This window comes from Oncorhynchus mykiss, chromosome 18 (genome assembly GCF_057628025.1).
Source record: "Oncorhynchus mykiss isolate SJ-2025 chromosome 18, ASM5762802v1, whole genome shotgun sequence".
NCBI lineage: Eukaryota > Metazoa > Chordata > Actinopteri > Salmoniformes > Salmonidae > Oncorhynchus > Oncorhynchus mykiss.
Window position 1 is genome coordinate 62325980 of NC_143039.1, and position 24494 is coordinate 62350473.

General features: G+C 42.3%; 1 protein-coding gene across 1 annotated transcript in view; it reads left to right on the forward strand.

Annotated features, from left to right (window-relative positions):
- The first annotated feature begins 2146 nt into the window (after positions 1–2146).
- LOC110496550 (Y+L amino acid transporter 2) overlaps positions 2147–24494 on the forward strand; it is a 32581-nt gene continuing 10233 nt past the window's right edge. Inside the window, exons 1-6 of the mRNA XM_021572516.3 lie at positions 2147–2440; positions 5460–6023; positions 6170–6312; positions 18789–18914; positions 19164–19308; positions 19599–19722. Coding sequence (XP_021428191.3) covers positions 5716–6023; positions 6170–6312; positions 18789–18914; positions 19164–19308; positions 19599–19722 — 846 coding nt within the window. The 5' untranslated portion in view covers positions 2147–2440; positions 5460–5715. The remainder of the gene's footprint in view (positions 2441–5459; positions 6024–6169; positions 6313–18788; positions 18915–19163; positions 19309–19598; positions 19723–24494) is intronic.

Genomic DNA, 24494 nt, shown 5'->3' on the forward strand with positions numbered 1-24494 from the left:
AGCTCAGAGACCTGGCCGGGTGGTGCCAGAATAACAACCTATCCCTCAACGTAACCAAGACTAAGGAGGTGATTGTTGACTACAGGAAAAGGAGCACCGAGCACGCCCCCATTCTCATCGACCTGGCTGTAGTGGAGCAGGTTGAGAGTTTCAAGTTCTTTGGTGGCCACATCAACAACAAACTAGAATGGTCCAAACACACCAAGACAGTCATGAAGAGGGCACGACAAAGCCACTTCCCCCCAGGAAACTAAAAAGATTTGGCATGGGTCCTGAGATCCTCAAAAGGTTCTACAGCTGCAACATCGAGAGCATCCTGACCGGTTGCATCACTGCCTGGTACGGCAATTGCTCGGCCTCCGACCGCAAGGCACTTCAGAGGGTAGTGCGTACCGCCCAGTACATCACTGGGGCAAAGGTGCCTGCCATTCAGGACCTCTACACCAGGCGGTGTCAGAGGAAGGAACTAAAAATTGTCAGAGACCCCAGCCATAGACTGTTCTTTCTACTACCGCATGGCAAGTGGTACCGGAGTGCCAAGTCTAGGACAAAAAGGCTTCTCAACAGTTTTTACCCCCAAGCCATAAGACTCCTGAACAGGTAATCAAATGTTTACCTGGACTATTTGCATTGTGTGTGTGTCCCCCAACCCCTCTTTTATGCTGCTGCTACTCTCTGTTTATCATATATGCATAGTCACTTTAACTATACATTCATGTACATACTACCTCAATTGGGCCGACCAACCAGTGCTCCCGCACATTGGCTATCCGGGCTATCTGCATTGTGTCCCACCACCCGCCAACCTCTCTTTTTACGCTACTGCTACTCTCTGTTCATCATATATGCATAGTCACTTTAACCATACCTACATGTACATACTACTTCAATAAGCCTGACTAACTGGCGTCTGTATATAGCCTTGCTCCTGTTATTTTCAAATGTCTTTTTACTGTTGTTTTATTTCTTACTTACCTACACACACACACACACACACACACACACACACACACACACACACACACACACACACACACACACACACACACACACACACACACACACCTTTTTTTTCTGGCACTATTGGTTAGAGCCTGTAAGTAAGCATTTCACTGTAAGGTCTGCCTGTTGTATTCGACGCACGTGACAAATAAACTTTGATTTGATTTGATATAACTTAGAAAGTAGCTTAGCTTTCTTGATTGAGGAAGAGCATCAATTTCTCAATTGACTGAAAAGCCGCCAATCATCTACAGAGCCAGTTTTTCTAGCCTTGGCCCAGACCTGGTTTCTTATGCGTTAAAAGATCTGAAGTTCTATACAGAACCAAGGACTTGTGTTTTTTTTTTTTTTTTCTGTTTTTTCCTCTAATGCATTTAAAGGGAGTGTGTTTGTCTGCCAGGGAGATTAAAATAGATGAGAACAATTCTAGCTCTAATTCAGGGTCAGGCATGCTGCTGATAGAGACGTCAGAGTAATATTGTACATATCATGAACAAAGGTTTGTGGGGAAAATAGATTTAAATGTCTCTTTATAATTATATGAGGATCAATGTTAATCTGCTTGGTATCGCTACTACATATATGAAATATAGGACACTGATCACTGAGATCAATAGCACAGACACCACTGGACAAGTACTTGTGGGGACTATTTATGGAAAAGGTATGGTGTTTCTATAGATAACAGGGGCTAAGGCACTACTATTTGGGGTAAATAATCAACAAAATAATCATGAGGACCCAGCCACCTGACACCCCAGAGTAACTGATTGACTATAATGGATCTCTTTAGGAATGGGTGAATGAGTATCAGATGGTCATTTAGGGAAACTGAAATAGATGCACTTCACACACACCTGGCTCACACACTATCATCCAGTGAGATTGTGAACTAATCTTTTGCAATTGCAATTATCAGGAGTGTTCAGATCACTGTCAGGCACACAGGTTTCCCAGCTCACAGAACAGGAGATCAAGGTGCTCAGCTAGATAAGCACCCCTCAGTCTCCTGGTTAGTTTTTAGTAATAAAGGTTTAAATACAATCGTATTTAATCCTAACTCACCTCAACAACTAACTTCAACCTGACTTTAAATAGATGCTTCAAACTCATCCTAACCACAATTTCATCACAGGGCATTAGCATCATTATTAGTACCTCACCCAAGAGAAGGAGGGCGGGAACATGCGACAAGCTTCACTAGCAAGTGACGATGCAGCCTTTATGTACTATTTAGAACAAGGAAACTCCATTTCGATTTGCTGATTCGTTGAACGCGGCACGTGTATAATTACAACCAGTTAGCAAGTCCGAAACTTCTAAATTTCCTAGTTCAATCTAGTAGTTGAACGCGGTAGAAGATGCAGTCAACGATAGTCAAACAGCCATTGTTGAGTAATTTTGCACATGGGGTTCTAGTCTCATGGAATATTTCAAGGTAAGGTATTTTTTTTAAAGAGAATTTGATTTCACTTCTTAACTAAATTGATCTAGTTAAGATGTTAAACTAGCCAGCTGGTTCAAACTTGCTAGTTACAGTAGAGAGCGAGCTAAACGTCACTGGATTGAACTGCGTCTGTTGGAAAGGGTTCAAGATTGGTAAACACTCATGCTTTTTTTGTATTTACTCAAACTACCTGGCAAATATGTGTTATTGTCTAAGTTGATCATTGTTGGGAGTTCTTTAGGTGCCAGTAGTTATATTTGCTAGCTAGTTTAGCAAGCTATACATATATAACAGGCAGGGAAGCCAGGTCTCGAACCCTTGACCTTCGAGCCCGAGGTCCGGCGCGCTAGCAACTGTACCGCAAAAGCATGCTCGATTAACCTTAAATGTAATTTTATCAGGCATTTATTTCATGTTGTTTATACCAATACATTTTGTATTACAGCCTGATTAATCTGACTAGCAAAATGTTGAACACTGTAATGTAGATTAAATTAATTCGAACATGATATGGGTTGTGACATTTGACTTTCAAGCAGGTAGAATAACTTCATTGTGATCTAGATGTTGCATCACTTGCTACAAGCTGATGTTGACACACACGCATGAGTGGAAAACTAATTCTCACATGGCACCCTGATATCTTTTAGTTAAAGCTGTGATTATGTTATGAGCCTCTAGGCTGTTATTGCCAGGAATCCCGAATACTTTTAATTGAAGACAGTGTATTTCCCAGAACATACACAGACCACCAGACCAGGTACCACTGGAATCTAATAGACTTGTCTGCATGGCTGTGGTCCCTCTGACTCCCTATTATATTCCTGTTCATGGATATGAGAGGAACTAGCTAGTAAAGTAGAGGACGCTTCTGCCAGAGACAGGCATTAGAAACCGAGAGACTGCATTAAACACACAAGTATCTTTACAAATAGAAGCATTACAAACACAGAGAGGGGCATTACAAACAGACGCAGCATTAAGGCGACGGTACACTAGGTTTGGTTTGCTCTTAGCGGAACTCAGCTAAGCGACGCGAACGTCTGTGCCTCACCTACTCACGTAAAAAGACATTACCTTACATTACCTTAACTGTAGTAACAACATACAGTAAAACTTACACAAAATAGCAAGAATCAAACTAAGATAAAATCAAGAAATCTCTCGTTAATTTTGAAGTTTTTGCAGAGGAGGTCTTAGTCGCGCAATTTCACATCTATCAAATATGTTTGGTGCCGTATTTCTCAAGCGAAAAAATGTGCTTAAACTTAATCGTATGTCGTTGAATGACAAACACTTAATTGAAGAGTCCCCTACTGTTGACCAATACTGACGATAGGCCGTAGACTTCGGCTTGCCTCGAGAAATTGTACCTGCTCTAAAGTATTTTTCATCCTGTAGCTTATGTTTTCAGCACTTTTATTTCCATGACTGATCAAAACACATTTTTTATGCTCTTGTCTCTCTGCAGCAGACATATCGTGAGCAATATGTTCCCGAACGTCAAACTGCAATAAAATCGCAGTATTTAATCGCAATACCAGTGCCTAAAATTGACTTTTTGTTCCACCAGCCACTGTGGCAGGTAGAGTGGGGGGGGGGAAGTCTACCAGCCAATCAGATTTTCTGCCAGCCAAAATTATATATTTTTCGTCATAATTGCATTTAAAAAACATGCTCATGCTTTGTAATGTTTCTACAACAAAAAATGTATTATTAAGTAGTGTGGTATATTTCTAAATCTAATAAAACATTTTTTAACTTGTCTTTTAACCAAAATATAAAGGCTGGAGGTTACCGTGGTAACGGGCCGTGAGATGAGTGAGCTGACTCGGGCGTCGCTACACTATCATTTAAAGCAGCAGACTCCAAACTAACGTTGAAAAACATCAGAGCTTGTGAACAATACTATATGAAAAGTCAAACACGAGGACATAGTCTCACTTTGTAGACTTTATAGTAAATTAGACCCAAGTTTATGCCTGTGCGCAGCGCCTCCAAAAATGAATATATCCGCACTTTACTGTGTTGCTGCGTGAGGTTGGATATAGGATTTGTATTTCTTTGTGCGCACAAATAAATAAGAATCCTATATCTCACCTCACACAGCAACACTGCCCAGGAGGAGAGCTATTTACTCCGAGTAAAGTGCTGATTCTCCTGCTGCCTCCCTTTCAGCATTGCACATTTACTGCCACTGTAGCTCAGTTCCACCTCAAAGTTTGCATTTCATCTTCTCATTTAACTTCTCTATGTATTGCCAACTGTTACGTGCGGCGCACTTTATATCGGGGGCAGATCATTTGAAAGATGCATCTCTCCTACTGACAGCATTGTTGCCTTAGATATTCAGCTAGGCTATATCAAGCTCTAGTACACCATTAGTGAATTTTAATGAGCATCTATCTAGCCTTACTGTTATGGAATGCAAAGTGTGTGGGCTGTTCTACGTTCACTTTGACGATGTTCTAGTTGGTGAAATTCTCCCATGGTAACAGGAGGCATTTGAACTCTGATTCACTCCTTGTCCTTGTTTTTTTTCTTTGTTAGAGGTTGCGCTTGAGTAAACAGCGACTTGAATCCCAGACAAGTTTATTTCAACTCGAGGGAGGAAAATATGTGATCGGAAACTGCGCCTGTTAGTGGAAAAACAGTTGGTCACAAGACCTTGCTGTAGCATTCATTAGCACTTTTCCACGCTATCCGTTACCCAGAAACACATCCTTCTTCAACTCCTCCTCCACTACGGCTTGTGGCTCAGAGACTCTGTAGAGAAACTCTAGACTTGCTACCACATTGTACCTGTAAGTAGGTTTGTAATCAGCTGCATCTTTGAGAATTCCAGCTTGTAGGACTAGCTAGTTTTTCCAGTTTCTTTTGGATTCTATCCCTCAAATGCTACATTTCAGTTACCTAATACAAGGAGTCATTGCCTGAAGCCTAATGGTCTCACACAGCAAGTTATGTTGTCTTTCATCCTGTGCTAACAGTTGTCCTTATTTCCCTACAGCATTCTTGTCAAGAGTACAGCTGATCAAGAACATTGATGACCATCAGCTGAGAGCCTCTGACAGTGGCCTTGTTTAGTGACGTGCTGCTTCCACCCGTCTCCATCCTTCTACCCCGGTCTCCAGTCCTGCACCGGTCTCCAGTCCTTCACCCTCTACTTTGTTCTTGTCTCCACTCTATCTTTCTGTCCTCAATCCCTCCACCCTGGTCTCTGCCTCAACCCTCCACCTTATTCATACCCTCCCCGAACCATCACCATGGGGGCTGAGAAAGACACAGACACCATTTTGACTGGCTCCATGCGTATGAAGCAGGAAATCTCCCTGCTCCAAGGGGTCTGCCTCATTGTGGGAAGCATGATCGGCTCAGGCATCTTCATCTCCCCCAAAGGGGTGCTCTTCTACACAGGCTCCTTCGGCCTGTCTCTGGTGGTGTGGGCCATCGGCGGGGTCTTCTCTGTTTTCGGGGCCCTGTGCTACGCCGAGCTGGGAACCACCATCCGCAAGTCTGGGGCCAGCTATGCCTACATCCTGGAGTCCTTTGGTGGCTTCGCGGCTTTCATTAGGTGAGATTCCACTTAAAAACATTTTTTTTACAGGTTGGTCTCATTGAAAAACTATATTGCAAAAGAGACCTTTACGTAAAGTGCTTCGAGTATCTAGAAAAGCTCTCTATTTATATCCTCATTAATTTCTTATTTTTAATTATCAGGCTGTGGTCGTCCCTGATGATCGTGGAGCCAGCAGGCCAGGCTGTCATAGCACTCACCTTCTCCAACTACCTGGTGCAGCCCTTCTACCCCACATGCTCAGCCCCCTACGATGCTGTGAAACTCATAGCAGCAGCCATCATCAGTAAGATAAGCTGAGCTCACTTTTCCTCCCTCTGCTTGTTTTGAAATAAGGAGATACTACCTGGACTTTTATAAAGTGTCGTTCTATGGTGTGCCCTGCTGAACGCAGGTGGTCGTGGCGGGGGTGTCGAAGTGGGCTTGGCCAATATCGCAGTTGCTGAAGGAACATTTTAGAGGTCCTCTTTGTCGCAGACAACATTTAGGGTTTTAAGCGATTTTCTGCAGTTATACACATTTTGCGATGCCTTATGCCGTGACTCAAACATAACAAAATAAATGGTGGCCCCATGCCATTTTACTTTTGATTCTCTCTAACTGGTATGTATGTATATACACTACCGTTGAAAAGTTTGGGGTCACTTAGAAATGTCCTTGTTTTTTTAAAAGAAAAGCATGTTTTTTTGTCCATTAAAATAACATCAAATTGATCAGAAATACTGGGTAGACATTGGTAATGTTGTCAATGACTATTGTAGCTGGAAAAGGCTTTTTTAAATGTAATTTTATGGAATATCTGCATAGGCGTACAGAGGCCCATTATTAGCAACCATCACTCCTGTGTTCCAACGGCACATTGTGTTAGCTAATCCAAGTTTATAATTTTTAAATGGCTAATTGATCATTAGAAAACCCTTTTGCAATTATGTTAGCACAGCTGAAAACTGTTGTCCTGATTTAAAGGAGCAATAAATCTGTCCCGCTTTAGACTAGTTGAGTATCTGGAGCATGAGCATTTGTGGGTTCGATTAAGACTTTCTTTTCAAACTCGTCAGTATATTCTTGTTCTGAGAAATGAAGGCTATTCCATGTGAGAAATTGCCAAGAGACTGAAGCTCTTGTACAACGCTGTGTACTATTCCCTTCACAGAACAGTGCAAACGGGTTCTAACCAGAATAGAAAGAGGAGTGGGAGGCCCTGGTGCACAACTGAGCAAGAGGACAAGTACATTCGTTTGAGAAACAGACGCCTCACAAGTCCTCAACTGGCAGCTTCATTAAATAGTACCTGCAGAACGCCAGTCTCAACGTCAACAGTGAAGAGGTGACTCCGGGATGCTGGCCTTCTAGGCAGAGTTGCAAAGAAAAAGCCTTATCTCAGACTGGCCAATAAAAGATGAAGATGGGCAAAAGAACAGACATTGAACAGAGGAACTCTGCCTAGAAGGCCAGCATCCCGGACAAATTCATGTCATAACCAGGGCCTAAAATTGTATTTTTGGTCCAATAGCCACTGGCAGTTAGATGGAAAATTTACCAGCCAAAATATTAGTTTCCTGCTAAAATTACACCAACGAAACAGAAACCGATGAGCATGCTCATGTTTGTCAAACAATAAATGTATTGCTAATAGGAAGTAATGTAGTATTGTTTAATTTAATTTTTTTGTCTTTTAATTAATAACCTCTCTGAACTACCCATCCCGGATGCGGGTTTGAATTCGACAACATACGGTGTTCGCCACAAATAGTCATATTAAGCATTCCTTAAAATACAAGTGTCTCACATGCTTCAAAAGCCTAGAATCTTGCTAATCCAACTGCGTTGTCATATTTAAAAAAAGATTTATTGCGAAAGAATACGCTTCGATTATCTGAGCATAGACCCCCATATCAAACTACTTATTCAACCAGCACTTGCGTAACAAAATCACAGATTGCATTGAAATAAATCGTTTACCTTTGAAGATCTTGCTCTGGTTGCAATCCCAAGGCTCATTGTTACACAATGAATGGTCTTTGGTTCAGTTAAATCCATTTTTTATAGCCTAACACGAAACATTTTGTGAACGCTTATCTTGTTGAATTTTGTGTCATTCAATTTTCAACGGAAAATAGACAGACTTTCCCTGACTTTATCCAGTCATGTTTGGTTTCCTTGCAATCAACTGTTTGTTTGTAACACAACCAAACTTGATGGGTCATTTTGCGGGACGTATTGACCCGGAAAAACCAATTGGAAGACAAGCCCATTGTGCACCAATTATATGACCACTGTCTCGTTGATTGACTGTATTTTAACCCAATGACCACTGATCGTCTTGAAATCTAGCTGGGTAGATAGCCAATGAGCAGAGGTAAACTGCAATATCCCATGGTTCTTTGTTGTAAGACAAACCTTTCCATTGAACGCTGGCGTAAGGACCGTTCTTTCGCCATTGCCAATTCAACCGTGAAGGAGCGACGCTTATTACGCACAGCAGTATTTCGGTGACTTGCATCTTCAGCTGTTTATTTATTCAACATCATGGCGAATAAGTCTAGGAAAGCTATTTCTAAGACTAGATATATACGAATGTAGAAACAATTAGAGGAAATTGATCGTGGAAGTGAGACAGATCTGCTTTTTGAAGACTCATTAGCTCCCATAGCTTTGATTCTGAAACTGAAGCATATTTTTTTTTGAACGGAGAGGACATTGTTTTGGACTGGTAAGTTGCTCTCATGCTAATGCCGTTGTTTGAAATTAATATTAAATATTATGTGATTGTTTTTACATTTTATTTGCAACATATAAAGATGTAATAAAATGGGTAAAGTACACGTTAGCTAGTCATTGTGAGGGTTTGTATGAGAACGACCATAGCCTATGTCTGTGTGTATATGTATGTATGTATGTTATGTATGTATGTATGTATGTATGTATATGCTGCTCAAAAAAATAAAGGAGCACTAAAATAACACATCCTAGCTCTGAATGAATGAAATATTCTTATTAAATACTTTTTTTCTTTACATAGTTGAATGTGCTGACAACAAAATCACACAAACATTATCAATAGTTTTGAGTCACACTCAAAATTAAAGTGGAAAACCACACTACAGGCTGATCCAACTTTGATGTCCTTAAAACAAGTGTCCTAAAACAAGTGTCCTAATGTCCTTAAAACAAGTCAAAATGAGGCTCAGTAGTGTGTGTGGCCTCCACGTGCCTGTATGACCTCCCTACAACGCCCGGGCATGCTCCTGATGAGGTTGTGGATGGTCTCCTGAGGGATCTCCTCCCAGACCTGGACTAAAGCATCCGCCAACTCCTGGACAGTCTGTGGTGCAACGTGGCGTTGGTGGATGGAGCGAGACATGATGTCCCAGATGTGCTCAATTGGAATCAGGTCTGGGGAACGGACGGGCCAGTCCATAGCATCAATGCCTTCCTCTTGCAGGAACTGCTGACACACTCCAGCCACATGAGGTCTAGCATTGTCTTGCATTAGGAGGAACCCAGGGCCAACCGCACCAGCATATGGTCTCACAAGGGGTCTGAGGATCTCATCTCGGTACCTAATGGCAGTCAGGCTACCTCTGGCGAGCACATGGAGGGCTGTGTGGCCCCCCAAAGAAATACTGACCCACCGCCAAACTGGTCATGCTGGAGGATGTTGGAGGCAGCAGAACGTTCTCCACGGCGTCTCCAGACGTCTGTCACGTGCTCAGTGTGAACCTGCTTTCATCTGTGAAGAGCACAGAATTTGCCAATCTTGGTGTTCTCTGGTGCCAAATGTCCTGCACGGTGTTGGGCTGTAAGCACAACCCCCACCTGTGGACGTCGGGCCCTCATACCACCCTCATGGAGTCTGTTTCTGACCGTTTGAGCAGACACATGCACATTTGTGGCCTGCTGGAGGACATTTTGCAGGGCTCTGGCAGTGCTCCTCCTGCTCCTCCTTGCACAAAGGCGGAGGTAGCGGTCCTGCTGCTGGGTTGTTGCCCTCCTACGGCCTCCTCCACATCTCCTGATGTACTGGCCTGTCTCCTGGTAGCGCCTCCATGCTCTGGACACTACGCTGACAGACACAGCAAACCTTCTTGCCACAGCTCGCATTGATGTGCCATCCTGGATGAGCTGCACTACCTGAGCCACTTGTGTGGGTTGTAGACTCCGTCTCATGCTACCACTAGAGTGAAAGCACCGCCAGCATTCAAAAGTGACCAAAACATCAGCCAGGAAGCATAGGAACTGAGAAGTGGTCTGTGGTCACCACCTGCAGAACCACTCCTTTATTGGGGGTGTCTTGCTAATTGCCTATTTCCACCTGTTGTCTATTCCATTTGCACAACAGCATGTGAAATGTATTGTCAATCAGTGTTGCTTCCTAAGTGGACAGTTTGAGTTCACAGAAGTGTGATTGACTTGGAGTTACGTTGTGGTGTTTAAGTTTCCCTTTATTTTTATATATATATATATATATATATTTATATTTATTTATATTATTAGTGTAGAATGCAAACCCATACATCTCAACACAGCCAGCATGCTTCCTCCAATCAGTCTACATTAGAGGGAGCATCAAGGAGCTTGCTGGCTACAGCACCACTGCACCAAGCCCTGTCCCTTCTGCTCCTGCCACAAGTGTTCATCTGCCCAAATATATTTGTGCAGGCATGGATGTGCCTAAGGGCCAAAAGGGAACAGCATGGAGGCGTTGCTGTGTTTGCAAGATGAAGTCTCCCATCACATGCTCAGTGGCCCTCTGCTTTACATCAGAAAGAGACTGGTCTGGCATCAGCAGCAGAATATTGTCTAGAGTTTTGGCAAAGTTGGTGGGGTTATATGGCAAAGTGGGTGGGGGCTAGGGTCAGTATGTTATCTGGAGTACTTTTCCTGTCTTATCCGGTGTCTTGTGTGAATTTAAGTCTGCTCTTTCTCTCGGAGGACCTGAGCCCTTGGACCATGCTTCAGGACTACCTGCCATGATGACTCCTTGCTGTCCCCAGTCCACCCGGTCTTGCTGCTGTTCCAGTTTCAACTGTTCTACCTGTGGCTATGGAACCCTAAACTGTTCATTTTTACTCTGAGGTGCTGTCCTGTTGCACCCTCTACAACCACTGTGATCTCCACCCGGCACAGCCAGAAGAGGACTGGCCACCCCTCAGCCTGGTCCCTCTCTAGGTTTCTTCCTAGGTTTTTGCCTTTCTAGGGAGTTTTTCCTAGCCACCGTGCTTCTACACCTGCATTGCTTGCTGTTTGGGGTTTTAGGCTGGGGCTATATAAATAGATATAAATACCATTTTGGTATTTTGTATAAAGTTATACTTGTGTGGGACACCTGGGTGACTTCATGATAAATGTCATGTAGCACACATTTTGGAAGTTATCATTCTGAAACTTTGCACAAGTACTGTTGCCCTCTTATATTTTTCACTGAAATTGTCCCCATCATCCTATCTGAATGTATGTTTTATCTTGTTCATGCTAAAGATGATAATATAAAAATAAAAACGTATGTTTTTTTCATTGTTTTATCTAAACCAGGTCTATTGTGTTATTCTCCTACATTCAATTCACAAACTTCAGTTCTTTCAAATGGTGCCAAGAATATGCATATCCTTGGTTCTGTGCCTGGGCTACAGGCTGTTAGATTTGGGTATGTCTTCAGGCAGAAATTGCACAAAGTAGGGGGGTAGCTCTAAGGGGTATTAATCAAAATATCACATAAGACAAATGTAGGCTGCCTTTATTGCTGCCTTTAATTGTAAATTAGAATTCCATTTGACTGCCTTAACGTCCAAAGCTGATCCCACTTAGAGTAGAGTAGCCTACATGCTTGTTGGCTACACGCAAACGAGAACATCAGCTGTCTGATACTGACTGATCAAAGGGTGGCTGGCCCAGCTGCCACTAAAGAACTCTGCCTGGGTTTCTTGACATTGTCTTCCCTGGGGATTTTTTTGTCTCTGAGACAGTGTGATATTGCATGAATACAAATTATATAACTGGGTCTCAACTGGGTCTCAACTGGGTCTAGCTTTAAAGTGCACTTGTGTTCTCTTTGTTTTTCCTCAGTCCTGCTGTTTGTTTCTCTCATCCTGTGTCAGCTCTGCAGTTGCCAGGGGGAAATGAATGTGAGTGTGTGTGTGTTTTTCAGTTGGAGCTGAGCCACTCCAAGGTAAAAAAAAAAAAGTGTGCTTTGTCAGACAAATGTGTAGAAGCCTCAAAAGGGGTTATGTTGAGTCAGAGGGATCTGTAATAAAAGAACAGCCTGACTTGGCATTTAGTTGAATCCCCTCAGGAATTAGGCCAACTGTAAATGCTTGTTCTCTTTATGGGTCTGGGGAGACATTCTCACACGTTCCTTCATGAAATACGAGTGAGTAAAGGAATGCTGATTCTCTGGTTAGTGTAGGAGGCCAAGGTCTATGCGGAAGCAACCTGGTAACATCTTAGTAGCTAACTGAGAATCTGCTCAGTTATTTGTGGGGGATTTTAAATGTCATTTTAATATTGCAACTAACAGTGTATGCTACTCATGTTTCTGAAAAGATGTAGGTATAATTGTTCCACTAAATGCTAAGGAATCCATGTTGCCAAAACGCAGAGCTTGATGTACATAAATGCCATAGGCCATGACAACAGAACACAAACATGTCATGGAAGCATTTGGTTGTTGTGTGACGCCATTGTAGAAATTCTCCCTGAAGCAGAAACACACTGACTAGCAACATTAGGTCCTTGTTGAAACCAATGATTCCAATGATTTAGCAGTTGTGTGTGTATATAGATAATCTATTACCAGAGGTTGTCTCTTAAAAAAATAAAATGTGTAGTAAGATCTAACTCTTCAAAAAAAAAATCAAAAAAAAAAAACAAATCAAAATCCAACATTTTGAACTCTCTTCAACATAAGATTTGCAACTTTTCAGTTTGCACGATCCTTCTGTTAGCCTTGGGTGTGATGTGGCCTAAGCCACATTCCTGCTTCATGTGTTAGCAGCTATTAGCACTCTAAGTACCATTAGTATAGTTAAATAATAAGGACCGAGGGGGTGTGGTAAATGGCCAATGTACTATGGCTTAGGGCTGTTACCATGCACGATGCAACGTGGAGTGCCTGGACACAGCCGTTAGCCGTGGTATTTTAGAGATATATCACAAACCCTTGAGGTGCCTTATTGCTATTGTAAACTGGTTACCAACGTAATTGAAGCAGTAAAAATAAATGTTTTGTCATACCCGTGATATACAATCTCATATACCACGGCGGTCAGCCAATCAAATCAAAGTTTATTTGTCACGTGCGCCGAATACAACAGGTGTAGGTAGACCTTACAGTGAAATGCTTACTTACAGGCTCGAACCAATAGTGCAAAAAAGGTATTAGGTGAACAATAGTTACAGTGCCTTGCGAAAGTATTCGGCCCCCTTGAACTTTGCGACCTTTTGCCACATTTCAGGCTTCAAACATAAAGATATAAAACTGTATTTTTTTGTGAAGAATCAACAACACGTGGGACACAATCATGAAGTGGAACGACATTTATTGGATATTTCAAACTTTTTTAACAAATCAAAAACTGAAAAATTGGGCGTGCAAAACTATTCAGCCCCTTTACTTTCAGTGCAGCAAACTCTCTCCAGAAGTTCAGTGAGGATCTCTGAATGATCCAATGTTGACCTAAATGCCAATTGACCTAATGATGATAAATACAATCCACCTGTGTGTAATCAAGTCTCCGTATAAATGCACCTGCACTGTGATAGTCTCAGAGGTCCGTTAAAAGCGCAGAGAGCATCATGAAGAACAAGGAACACACCAGGCAGGTCCGAGATACTGTTGTGAAGAAGTTTAAAGCCGGATTTGGATACAAAAAGATTTCCCAAGCTTAAAACATCCCAAGGAGCACTGTGCAAGCGATAATATTGAAATGGAAGGAGTATCAGACCACTGCAAATCTACCAAGACCTGGCCGTCCCTCTAAACTTTCAGCTCATACAAGGAGAAGACTGATCAGAGATGCAGCCAAGAGGCCCATGATCACTCTGGATGAACTGCAGAGATTTACAGCTGAGGTGGGAGACTCTGTCCATAGGACAACAATCAGTCGTATATTGCACAAATCTGGCCTTTATGGAAGAGTGGCAAGAAGAAAGCCATTTCTTAAAGATATCCATAAAAAGTGTCGTTTAAAGTTTGCCACAAGCCACCTGGGAGACACACCAAACATGTGGAAGAAGGTGCTCTGGTCAGATGAAACCAAAATTTGGCAACAATGCAAAACATTATGTTTGGCGTAAAAGCAACACAGCTCATCACCCTGAACACACCATCCCCACTGTCAAACATGGTGGTGGCAGCATCATGGTTTGGTGCTTTTCTTCAGCAGGGACAGGGAAGATGGTTAAAATTGATGGGAAGATGGATGGAGCCAAATACAGGACCATTCTGGAAGAAAACCTGATGGAGTCTGCAAAAGACCTGAGACTGGGATGGAGATTTGTCTTCCAACAAGACAATGATCCAAAACATAAAGCAAAATCTACAATGGAATGGTTCAAAAATAAACATATCCAGGTGTTAGAATGGCCAAGTCAAAGTCCAGACCTGAATCCAATCGAGAATCTGTGGAAAGAACTGAAAACTGCTGTTCACAAATGCTCTCCATCCAACCTCACTGAGCTCGAGCTGTTTTGCAAGGAGGAATGGGAAAAAATTTCAGTCTCTCGATGTGCAAAACTGATAGAGACATACCCCAAGCGACTTACTGCTGTAATCGCAGCAAAAGGTGGCGCTACAAAGTATTAACTTAAGGGGGCTGAATAATTTTGCACGCCCAATTTTTCAGTTTTTGATTTGTTAAAAAAGTTTGAAATATCCAATAAATGTCGTTCCACTTCATGATTGTGTCCCACTTGTTGTTGATTCTTCACAAAAAAAATACAGTTTTATATCTTTATGTTTGAAGCCTGAAATGTGGCAAAAGGTCGCAAAGTTCAAGGGGGCCGAATACTTTCGCAAGGCACTGTAAGTAAAGAAATAAAACAACAGTAAAAAGACGGGCTATATACAGTAGCGAGGCTACATAGACACTGGTTAGTCAGGCTGATTGAGGTATGTACATGTAGGTATGGTTAACTATGCATATATGATGAACAGAGAGTAGCAGTAGCGTAAAAGAGTGAGTGGTGGTTGGGACACCATGCAGATAACCCAGTTAGCCAATGTGCGGGAGCACTGGTTGGTCGGCCCAATTGAGGTAGTATGTACATGAATGTATAGTTAAAGTGACTATGCATATATGATAAACAGAGAGTGGAAGCAGCTTAAGAGGGGAGGCACACAATGCAAATAGTCCGGGTAACCATTTGGTTACCTGTTCAGGAGTCTTATGGCTTGGGGGGTAAAAACTGTTGAGAAGCCTTTTTGTCCTAGACTTGGCACTCCGGTACCACTTGCCATGCGGTAGTAGAGAGAACAGTCTATGGCTGGGGTCTCTGACAATTTTTAGGGCCTTCCTCTGACACTGCCTGGTGTAGAGTTCCTGGATGGCAGGCAGCTTAGCCCCAGTGATGTACTGGGCGGTACGCACTACCTTCTGTAGTGCCTTGCAGTCAGAGGCCGAGCAGTTGCCGTACCAGGCAATGTTGCAACCAGTCAGGATGCTCTCGATGTTGCAGCTGTAGAACCTTTTGAGGATCTCAGGACCCATGCCAAATCTTTTTAGTTTCCTGGGGGGGAAGTGGCTTTGTCGTGCCCTCTTCACGACTGTCTTGGTGTGTTTGGACCATTCTAGTTTGTTGTTGATGTGGACACCAAGGAACTTGAAGCTCTCAACCTGCTCCACTCTACAACCCTGTCGATGAGAAAGGGGGCGTGCTCGGTCCTCCTTTTCCTGTAGTCCACAATAATCTCCTTAGTCTTGGTTACGTTGAGGGATAGGTTGTTATTCTGGCACTACCCGGCCAGGTCTCTGACTTCCTCCCTATAGGCTGTGTCGTTGTTGTCGGTGATCAGGCCTACCACTGTCATCTGCATACTTAATGATGGTGTTGGAGTCATGCCTGGCCATGCAGTCGCGAGTGAACAGGGAGTACAGGAGGGGACTGAGCACGCACCCCTGGGGAGCTCCAGTGTTGAGGATCAGTGTGGCAGATGTGTTGCTACCTACCCTGGCCACCTGGGGGCTGCCCGTCAGGAAGTCCAGGATCCAGTTGCAGAGGGAGGTAAGACATAAGACAAGCATCTGAGCCTGTGTAGTATGATTCAATTTTAGCCCTGTATTGACGCTTTGCCTGTTTGATGGTTCGTCGCAGGGCATAGCAGGATTTCTTGTAAGCTTCCAGGTTAGAGTCCTGCACCTTGAATGCGGCAGCTCTACCTTCTAGGTCAGTGCGAATGTTGCATGTAATCCATGGCTTCTGGTTGGGGTATGTACGTACAGTCACTGTGGGGATGACATCCTCGATGCACTTATTGATAAAGCCAGTGACTGATGTGGTGTACTCCTCAATGCCATCGAAGAATCCCAGAACATGCTCCAGTCTGTGATAGCAAAACAGTCCTGTAGTTTAGCATCTGCTTCATCTGACCACTTTCCTATAGACCGAGTCACTGGTGCTTCCTACTTTAATTTTCGCTTGTAAGCAGGAGTCAGGAGGATAGAGTTGTGGTCGGATTTACCAAATGGAGGGAGAGCTTTGTACACGTCTTTGTGTGGAGTACAGGTGATCTAGACATTTTTTCCCCTCTGGTTGCACATTTAACATGTTGATGGTAATTTGGTAGAACTGATTTAAGTTTCCCTGCATTAAAGTCTCCTGCCACTAGGAGCGCCGCCTCTGGTTGAGTGGTTTCCTGTTTGCTTATTTCCTTATACAGTTGACTGAGTGCGGTCTTAGTGCCATCATGTGTCTGTGGTGGTAAATAAACAGCCACGAAAAGTATAGCTGAAAACTCTAGGCAAGTAGTGTGGCCTGCAATTTATGACAATATACTCTACTTCAGGCAAGCAAAATCTAGAGATTTCCTTAGATTTCATGCACCAGCTGTTTACAAATATGCACAGACCGCCCCCCCCCTCGTGTGCTGTTCTATCCTTCCGGTGCAGCGTGTATCCCGCTAGCTGAATATCCAGGTCGTCATTCAGCCACGATTCCGTGAAACATAGGATATTACAGTTTTTGATGTCCTGTTGGTAGGATATTCGTGATCGTATCTCGTCTAGTTTATTGTCCAATGATTGTACGTTGGCGAGTAGTATTGACGGTAACGGCAGCTTTCCCAGTCGCCTTCTCCGGGTCCTGACCAGGCATCCGGCTCTTTGTCCTCTGTACCTGCGTCGCTTCCTCTTGCAAATAACGTGGATGTTGGCTCTGTGGGGTGTTTGGAGAATGTCTTGTTTGTTGAAGAAAAATTATTTGTCTAATCCGAGGTGAGTGATCGCTGTCCTGACATCCAGAAGCTCTTTTTGCTGTAAAATACGGTTGCAGAAACATTATGTACAAAATAAGTTACAAATAACACGAAAAAAAAACATAATAGCACAATTGGTTGGGCGCCTGTAAATCTGCTGCCATTTCTTCCGGCGCCATTTTACAATCAGCATTCAGGGCTCAAACCACCCAGTTTATGAAGACAAAATAAGGATCGCTATTCAAACTACAGTGCTGTGAAAATGTATATACCCCCTTTCTGATTTTCTAAAAAAAAAAAAAAAAAATCGTTATCAGCTCCTAAACCAAAACCTAATATTAGATAAAGGGAACTTGAGTTTACAAATAACAAAACATTTATACTTTTTTAATTTATTCAACAAAGTTATGCAACACCCAATTCCCCTGTGTGAAAAAGTAATTGCCCCCTTACACTCAATAACTGGTTGTGCCACCTTTAACTGCAGTGACTGGATGACTGCAACCAAATGTGTCCTGTAGTTGTTGATCAGTCTCTCACATCACTGTGTTGTAATTTTGGCCCACTCTTGTATGCAGAACTGCTATAACTCAGTGACATTTGGGTTTTCAAGCATGAACTGCTCTTTTCAAGGCCTGCCACAACATCTCAATTGGGATTAGGAAAAAGCATTGCTTTTTATACATTTTCATGTAGACTTGATTGTGTGTTTTGGACCATTGTCTTGCTGCATGATCCAGCTGCACCCCAGCTTCAGCTCAGACGGAGGACCTAACATTCTCCTGTAGAATTATCTTATACAGAGCAGAATTCATGGTTCCTTCTATTAAGGCAAGTTGCCCAGGTCCTGAGGCAGCAAAGAATCCCCAAACCATCAGACTACCACAACCATGCTTGACTGTTGGTATGAGGTTCTTTCTAGTGTTTGGTTTTCTCCAGACATAATGGGACCCATCTCATCCAAAAAGTTGACTCAAGCTTGCCAAAAAACACCTGGATGATCATCAATACTCTTGAAAGGATGTTTTATGGATCGATGAGTCAAAGGTATAACTTTTTGGATGGTATGAGTCCCATTTATGCCCAGCCAGGCTTAGCCAATCAGAAAATGTTATTCCCCACAAAAAGGGCTTTATTACAGATAGAAATACTCCTCAGTTTCATCAACTGTCTGGGTGTCTGGTCTCAGACGATCCCGCAAGTGAAGAATTCTGATATGAATCGTTCCTAAGCCATTGGTTTACATCAGTTTGAAATGGAATTTACCTGAACCAACCCTGGTTTGAAACACTTGCTTTGGAGTTGCTTGCAGAGTGGTCTGCTACATTCTTCTTCCTCCTCTCCCACTCTAGGTCTCCTGACGTGTGTGAACTGTATGAAGGTGAAGTGGGGGGCCATTCTCCAGGTGGTCTCTACAGTAGCCAAGGTCCTGGCCCTCATTGTCATCATCATTGCTGGGATGATCAAGCTGGGACAAGGTACAGTACGGCATCTGGCTAGGGACACAACCCACCTGTCCCTAATGTCAGTGTGCTGGCCTATTCATGATAGAGCTTCACTTGCTGACCAGGTGTGAGTGTGAGTTTTTTTAAGTTGGTAGTGGATGAGGTGAGTCCCCCTTACAATGTAAAGAGCATTGAAAACTAGGAAAAGAGCTATGATATTTAACTCAATTATTTAATCTATTATATCTAATTCATTATGTGATCCCTGGCCTCTGTCTGTAGGCCAGACGCAGAACTTTGAGGATTTGTTTAAGGATTCTAAAGTGAACCCTGGGGACATGGCCCTGGCTCTGTACGCTGCGCTCTACTCCTACTCGGGCTGGGACGCACTCAACTTCATCACTGAGGAGATCAAGAACCCGAAGAGGTGAGGCAATCTGTCATGATGTTTATATTTATTTTTAATTTTGGAAAGAAATAGCGCTACTGTATACCCCGGTATGGCATAGGGTTGGGTGGTACTGTTCCTATGTTCCACCAGCCCTGCACTGCCAGTTCTCTCTTGACCCGTCTTAGTCTGACTCTTGTTATATATAGACAAGGAACGTATGCCCGGCACTGGCCGTCTGGTTCCTGTCAAGGTTTCTCTCTCCCCACAAAGTTTGTCCTTGTATTTTTATAAAGCGTTCTATCAATTTTTTTATCCATTCCTACCAGGAACCTCCCATTGGCAATAGGGATCTCCATGCCCATCGTCACAGTGATCTACATTCTGACTAATATAGCTTACTACACCGTTATGGATGCTGGCACCGTGCTGGCCAGTGATGCTGTGGCTATGGTGAGTTCTACTCTGCTCTGGATTTGAGGTTGTGTGGGGTTTAATGTTGAGCGATTGGTGCATTTTGAGGTTGGATTAGATCATTTAAAACATTAAATGAGTTATGAAATAATGACATGAGAATTATTTTATAGCTTTTTAATGGAGATTCCAAAGCCCAAAATAGTGAACGTTCAATTGCCGAAAACATTCCATTGTCTTCTCAGTTCCACATTCGGTAGATGTCAATAGAAAAAGGAAATTACTCTGAAATAATAAAATATCAGTTTCATTTTTAATTCCTTGGTCATTTTATCTCTGTTCAGGAAGTAGCAGCCAACCATCTAACGTCATCCCTGTGCTCCCTATAGTGCAAGGTCTTTGTCATCCTATTTAGCTAGATAGTAGGGATGTGCACGGTTATTCGAATATACGAACTGACGTTAGTATTCAAGTACTTGTGAGTATAAATGTTGGCAAAAAAATAGGCCTATTTTTCACAAAGGCTTTTTCTAAATAAAATGTAAACATCCATGTTGCGTACAAGGATTTACCATTATATTTCAAATGATTAATTTAATAAAACAACTTTTCAATATCATTATTATGATATGCCCCATAAGAAGTTTGGTAGCCTTCACGTGTAGGTTGTTTGTTGGCCAATCAAAGTGGCTCAATGTGTAGCAAGTGGAGCGCAAATTCACTAATGCAAGAAGGAATAGAATTATGTAATTAAAAGTTTGCGAAATGATGAGTAGGCTACAACGAGCAACCAACAGGTAAGCTGTTTTATCTGAATGGGTTTGGGGAGAAAGCGCAGCGTTTCCTCAATTAGCTTAGCTAGCTATAGGTTGCTAGCTCAGTCAAGACATGCACTGTTATAATGATAAATGGATGATAAATAACATTGGCTGCTACAAGTTAGGTACAGTCATGGCCAAAAGTTTTCAGAATGACACAAATATTAATTTCCACAAAGTTTGCTGCTTCAGTGTCAAGATATTTTTGTCAGATATTACTATGGAATACTGAAGTATAATTACAAGCATTTCATAAGTGTCAGGCTTTTATTGACAATTACATGAAGTTGATGCAGAGTCAATACTTGCAGTGTTGACCCTTTTTCTAGACCTCTGCAATCTGCCCTGGCATGCTGTCAATTAACTTCTGGGCCACATCCTGGCAGCCCATTCTTGCATAATCAATGCTTTGAGTTTGTCAGAATTTGTGGGGTTTTGTTTGTCCACCCGGTACTTGAGGATTGACCACAAGTTCTCAATGGGATTAAGGTCTGGGGAGTTTCCTGGCCATGGACCCAAAATATCGATGTTTTGTTCCCCGAGCCACTTAGTTATCACTTTTGCCAAGGTGATCCATCATGCTGGAAAAGGCATTGTTTGTCACCAAACTGTTCCTGGATGGTTGGGAGAAGTTGCTCTCGGAGGATGTGTTGGTACCATTCTTTATTCATGGTTGTGTTCTTAGGCAAAATTGTGAGTGAGCCCACTCCCTTGGCTGAGAAGCAACCCCACACATGAATGGTCTCAGGATGCTTTACTGTTGGCATGACACAGGACTGATGGTAGCGCTCACCTTGTCTTCTCCGGACAAGCTTCCCAGATGCCCCAAACAATCGGAAAGGGAATTATTCAGAGAAAATTACTTTACCCCAGTCCTCAGTAGTCCAATCCCTGTACCTTTTGCAGAACATCATTCTGTCCCTGATGTTTTTCCTGGAGAGAAGTGGCTTCTTTGCTGCCCTTCTTGACACCAGGCCAGGTCTTTGCCTCACTGCGTGCAGTTGCACTCACACCTGCCTGCTGCCATTCCTGAGCAAGCACTGTTCTGGTGGTGCCCCGATCCCGCAGCTGAATCTACTTTAGGAGACGGTCCTGGCGCTTGCTGGACTTTCTTGGGCGGCCTGAAGCCTTCTTCACAACAATTGAACCGCTCTCCTTGAAGTTCTTGATGATACGATAAATGGTTGATTTAGATGCAATCTTACTGGCAGCAATATCCTTGCCTGTGTAGCCCTTTTTGTGCAAAGCAATGATGACGGAACGTGTTTCCTTGCAGGTAACCATGTTTGACAGAGGAAGAACAATGATTCCAAGCACCACCCTCCTTTTGAAGCTTTGGGTGGTTATTCAAACTCAATCAGCATGACAGAGTGATCGCCAGCCTTGTCCTCGTCAACACACCTGTGTTAATGAGAGAATCACTGACATGATGTCAAGCTGGTCCTTTTGTGGCGGGGCTGAAATGCAGTGGAAATGTGTTTTGGGGATTCAGTTCATTAGCATGGCAAAGAGGATCACTCTTCATAACATTCTGGAGTATATGCAAATTGCCATCATACAAACTGAGGCAGCAGACTTTGAAAATTAATATTTGTGTCATTCTCAAAACTGTTGGCCACGACTGTAGTCTTGGCTGTAACGTTAGCCGAGTTGCCTTGGCTAACTGAGTCTCCTTCCGTCTGCTTGCTCCCATCTCTTCGGCCCCTCAATAGCTGCAATAGAGCACCAGCGTCTCTCCCTCCTGCAGCAGTGCTCAGGTCAAACACATTTCACAATTATTCATGATACCATTCGAATAGTGAAATTATTTCAAACCCTCATCGCTAGTAGCTGCCTAAGTATGCTGCAGAGCTGTCTGACAATCATTTTACTAGTTATTCAAAGTATGGCGGGCGGTATTCCGTATTTTACGATATACCGGTATTGATGCAGGGACCGGTTTGGGATTTTACTTTACCTTCTATACCGGTATTTGAATGTTTGATTTTTTAAATGTGATACGCCATGTGTAATGTCAATTTTGATAGTTTTACATCGCTACTTGAGTCATCGCTCTCCGCTCTTTTTCTCCGTGTCACTTTCCACAGACCTAGCCCCGCCCCCTGTCACTCAAGGAGCGCATCCTCAACCATGAGACGCGTTCAGTCTGCATGGTCAATGCAGCACATGCAACAAAGTTAATGACGACAATGCCGTGCTTCTTAATTAATATAAATACACTAGCGTTCTATAATGACATTATTAGTTTGTTTCTTACAGCAGCAAAGCAACGTCTTAGCAAGTTGCTCTAAATCCTGTGGGACGCTAACTGTTAGCCGCTAATAAATGTACTGAGTAAGAGCAAACGTAGCTAGCTGTTACAGCCTGATAATACAAGTGATGGGGTAGACTTAAACCATCATGTTTGCAACAGTATCTTCTAAATCAAAGAGGAATATGCAAAGCAAGAATATGTTACCTACATGATGTAGCTAAGAGAGAACATGCAATGTTTGCCCGTGCATATTGGGTCCCCTAGGAAACACGTATTAACACTTTAGTTCCTACCCTGTCACGATAACTCATCCCTGGCATTTTCATTTGTTGTCATCTCAAACAACACTGTATTCAGTGCCCACTCTTATATTTTAACTATAGAATTAGAACTGTCATTCTATTTACATGATTCCAACAGTTTCTCTAATTCGCAAGTCAAATTGCATTTGTAACATTTGGTTAAAAATAAGTCCTTGGTTATTTGCACATATCATGCAGCCCTATGTGGAAATTATTTGTGTAAAAATACTTTCAAGTGCTACTTAAGTTGCTTTTTTTTTGGTATCTGTACTTTACTTGACAACTTTTACTTCACTATATTCCTAAAGAAAATACTGTGCTTTTTACTCCATACATTTTCCCTGACACCTAAAAGTACTTGTTACATTTTGAATGCTTAGCAGGACAGGAAAATGGTCCAATTCACACACTTGTCAAGAGAACATCCCTGGTCATCTACTGCCTCTCTGGAGGACTCACTAAACACATTATTTGTTGGTAAATTATGTCTGAGTGTTGGAGTGTGCCCCTGGCTATCCGTAAATAAAATGGTGCCATCTGGTTTGCTTAATATAAGAATTTTGAAATGATTTATACTTTTACTTTTAATACTTAAGTAAATTTGATCAAATTAGATTTAAAATCAAATACGTTAACTTTTACTCATGTAGTATTTTACTGGGTCACTTTTACTTTAGTAATTTTCTATTAACGTATCTTTACTTTTACTCAAGTATGACATTTGGGTACTTTTCCCACCACTGTAATTGAGTGCAGGAAATGATTATTAGTGCTGAAATATGTTTTGGTTGAATTGAACAGTATAAAACAATCAGAGTGGAGAAAGACTAATTGAATGTATGTGTTGCCACGCTAGGATCACTCACTACTCATAAAGCAAATGTAAAACTTGTATTATTCAAAAACTAAAAATACTGTGATATAATTGTGGCTGTATCGCCTAGCCCTACTTTTAAGACTGCGTATTACCAATTACTGTTGATTACACTTTGTAGTGACAGGGTGTATTGATACACCATCCAAAGAAGGCGTCCTTCCTAATTTGGGTTCCGGAGAGGAAGGAAACTGCTCAGGGATTTCACCCTGAGGCCAATGGTGATTTATTTTAAACAGTGAGTTTAATAGCTGTAATGGGAGATAACTGAGGATAAAACATTGTAGTTACTCCACAATACTAACCTAATTGACAAAGTGAAAAGGAAACCTGTGTAGAATAAAAATATTCCAAAACATACATCCTGTTTGCAACAAGGCACTAAAGTAATACTGCAAAAAATGTGGCAAGACAATATATTTTTGTCCTGAATACAATGTTTGGAGCATATACAATACATTACTGACTACCACTCTCCATATTTTCAAGCATAGTGGTGGCTGCATCATGTTATGTGTATGTATGCTTGTAATCGTTAAGGACTGGAGTTTTTCAGGATAAGA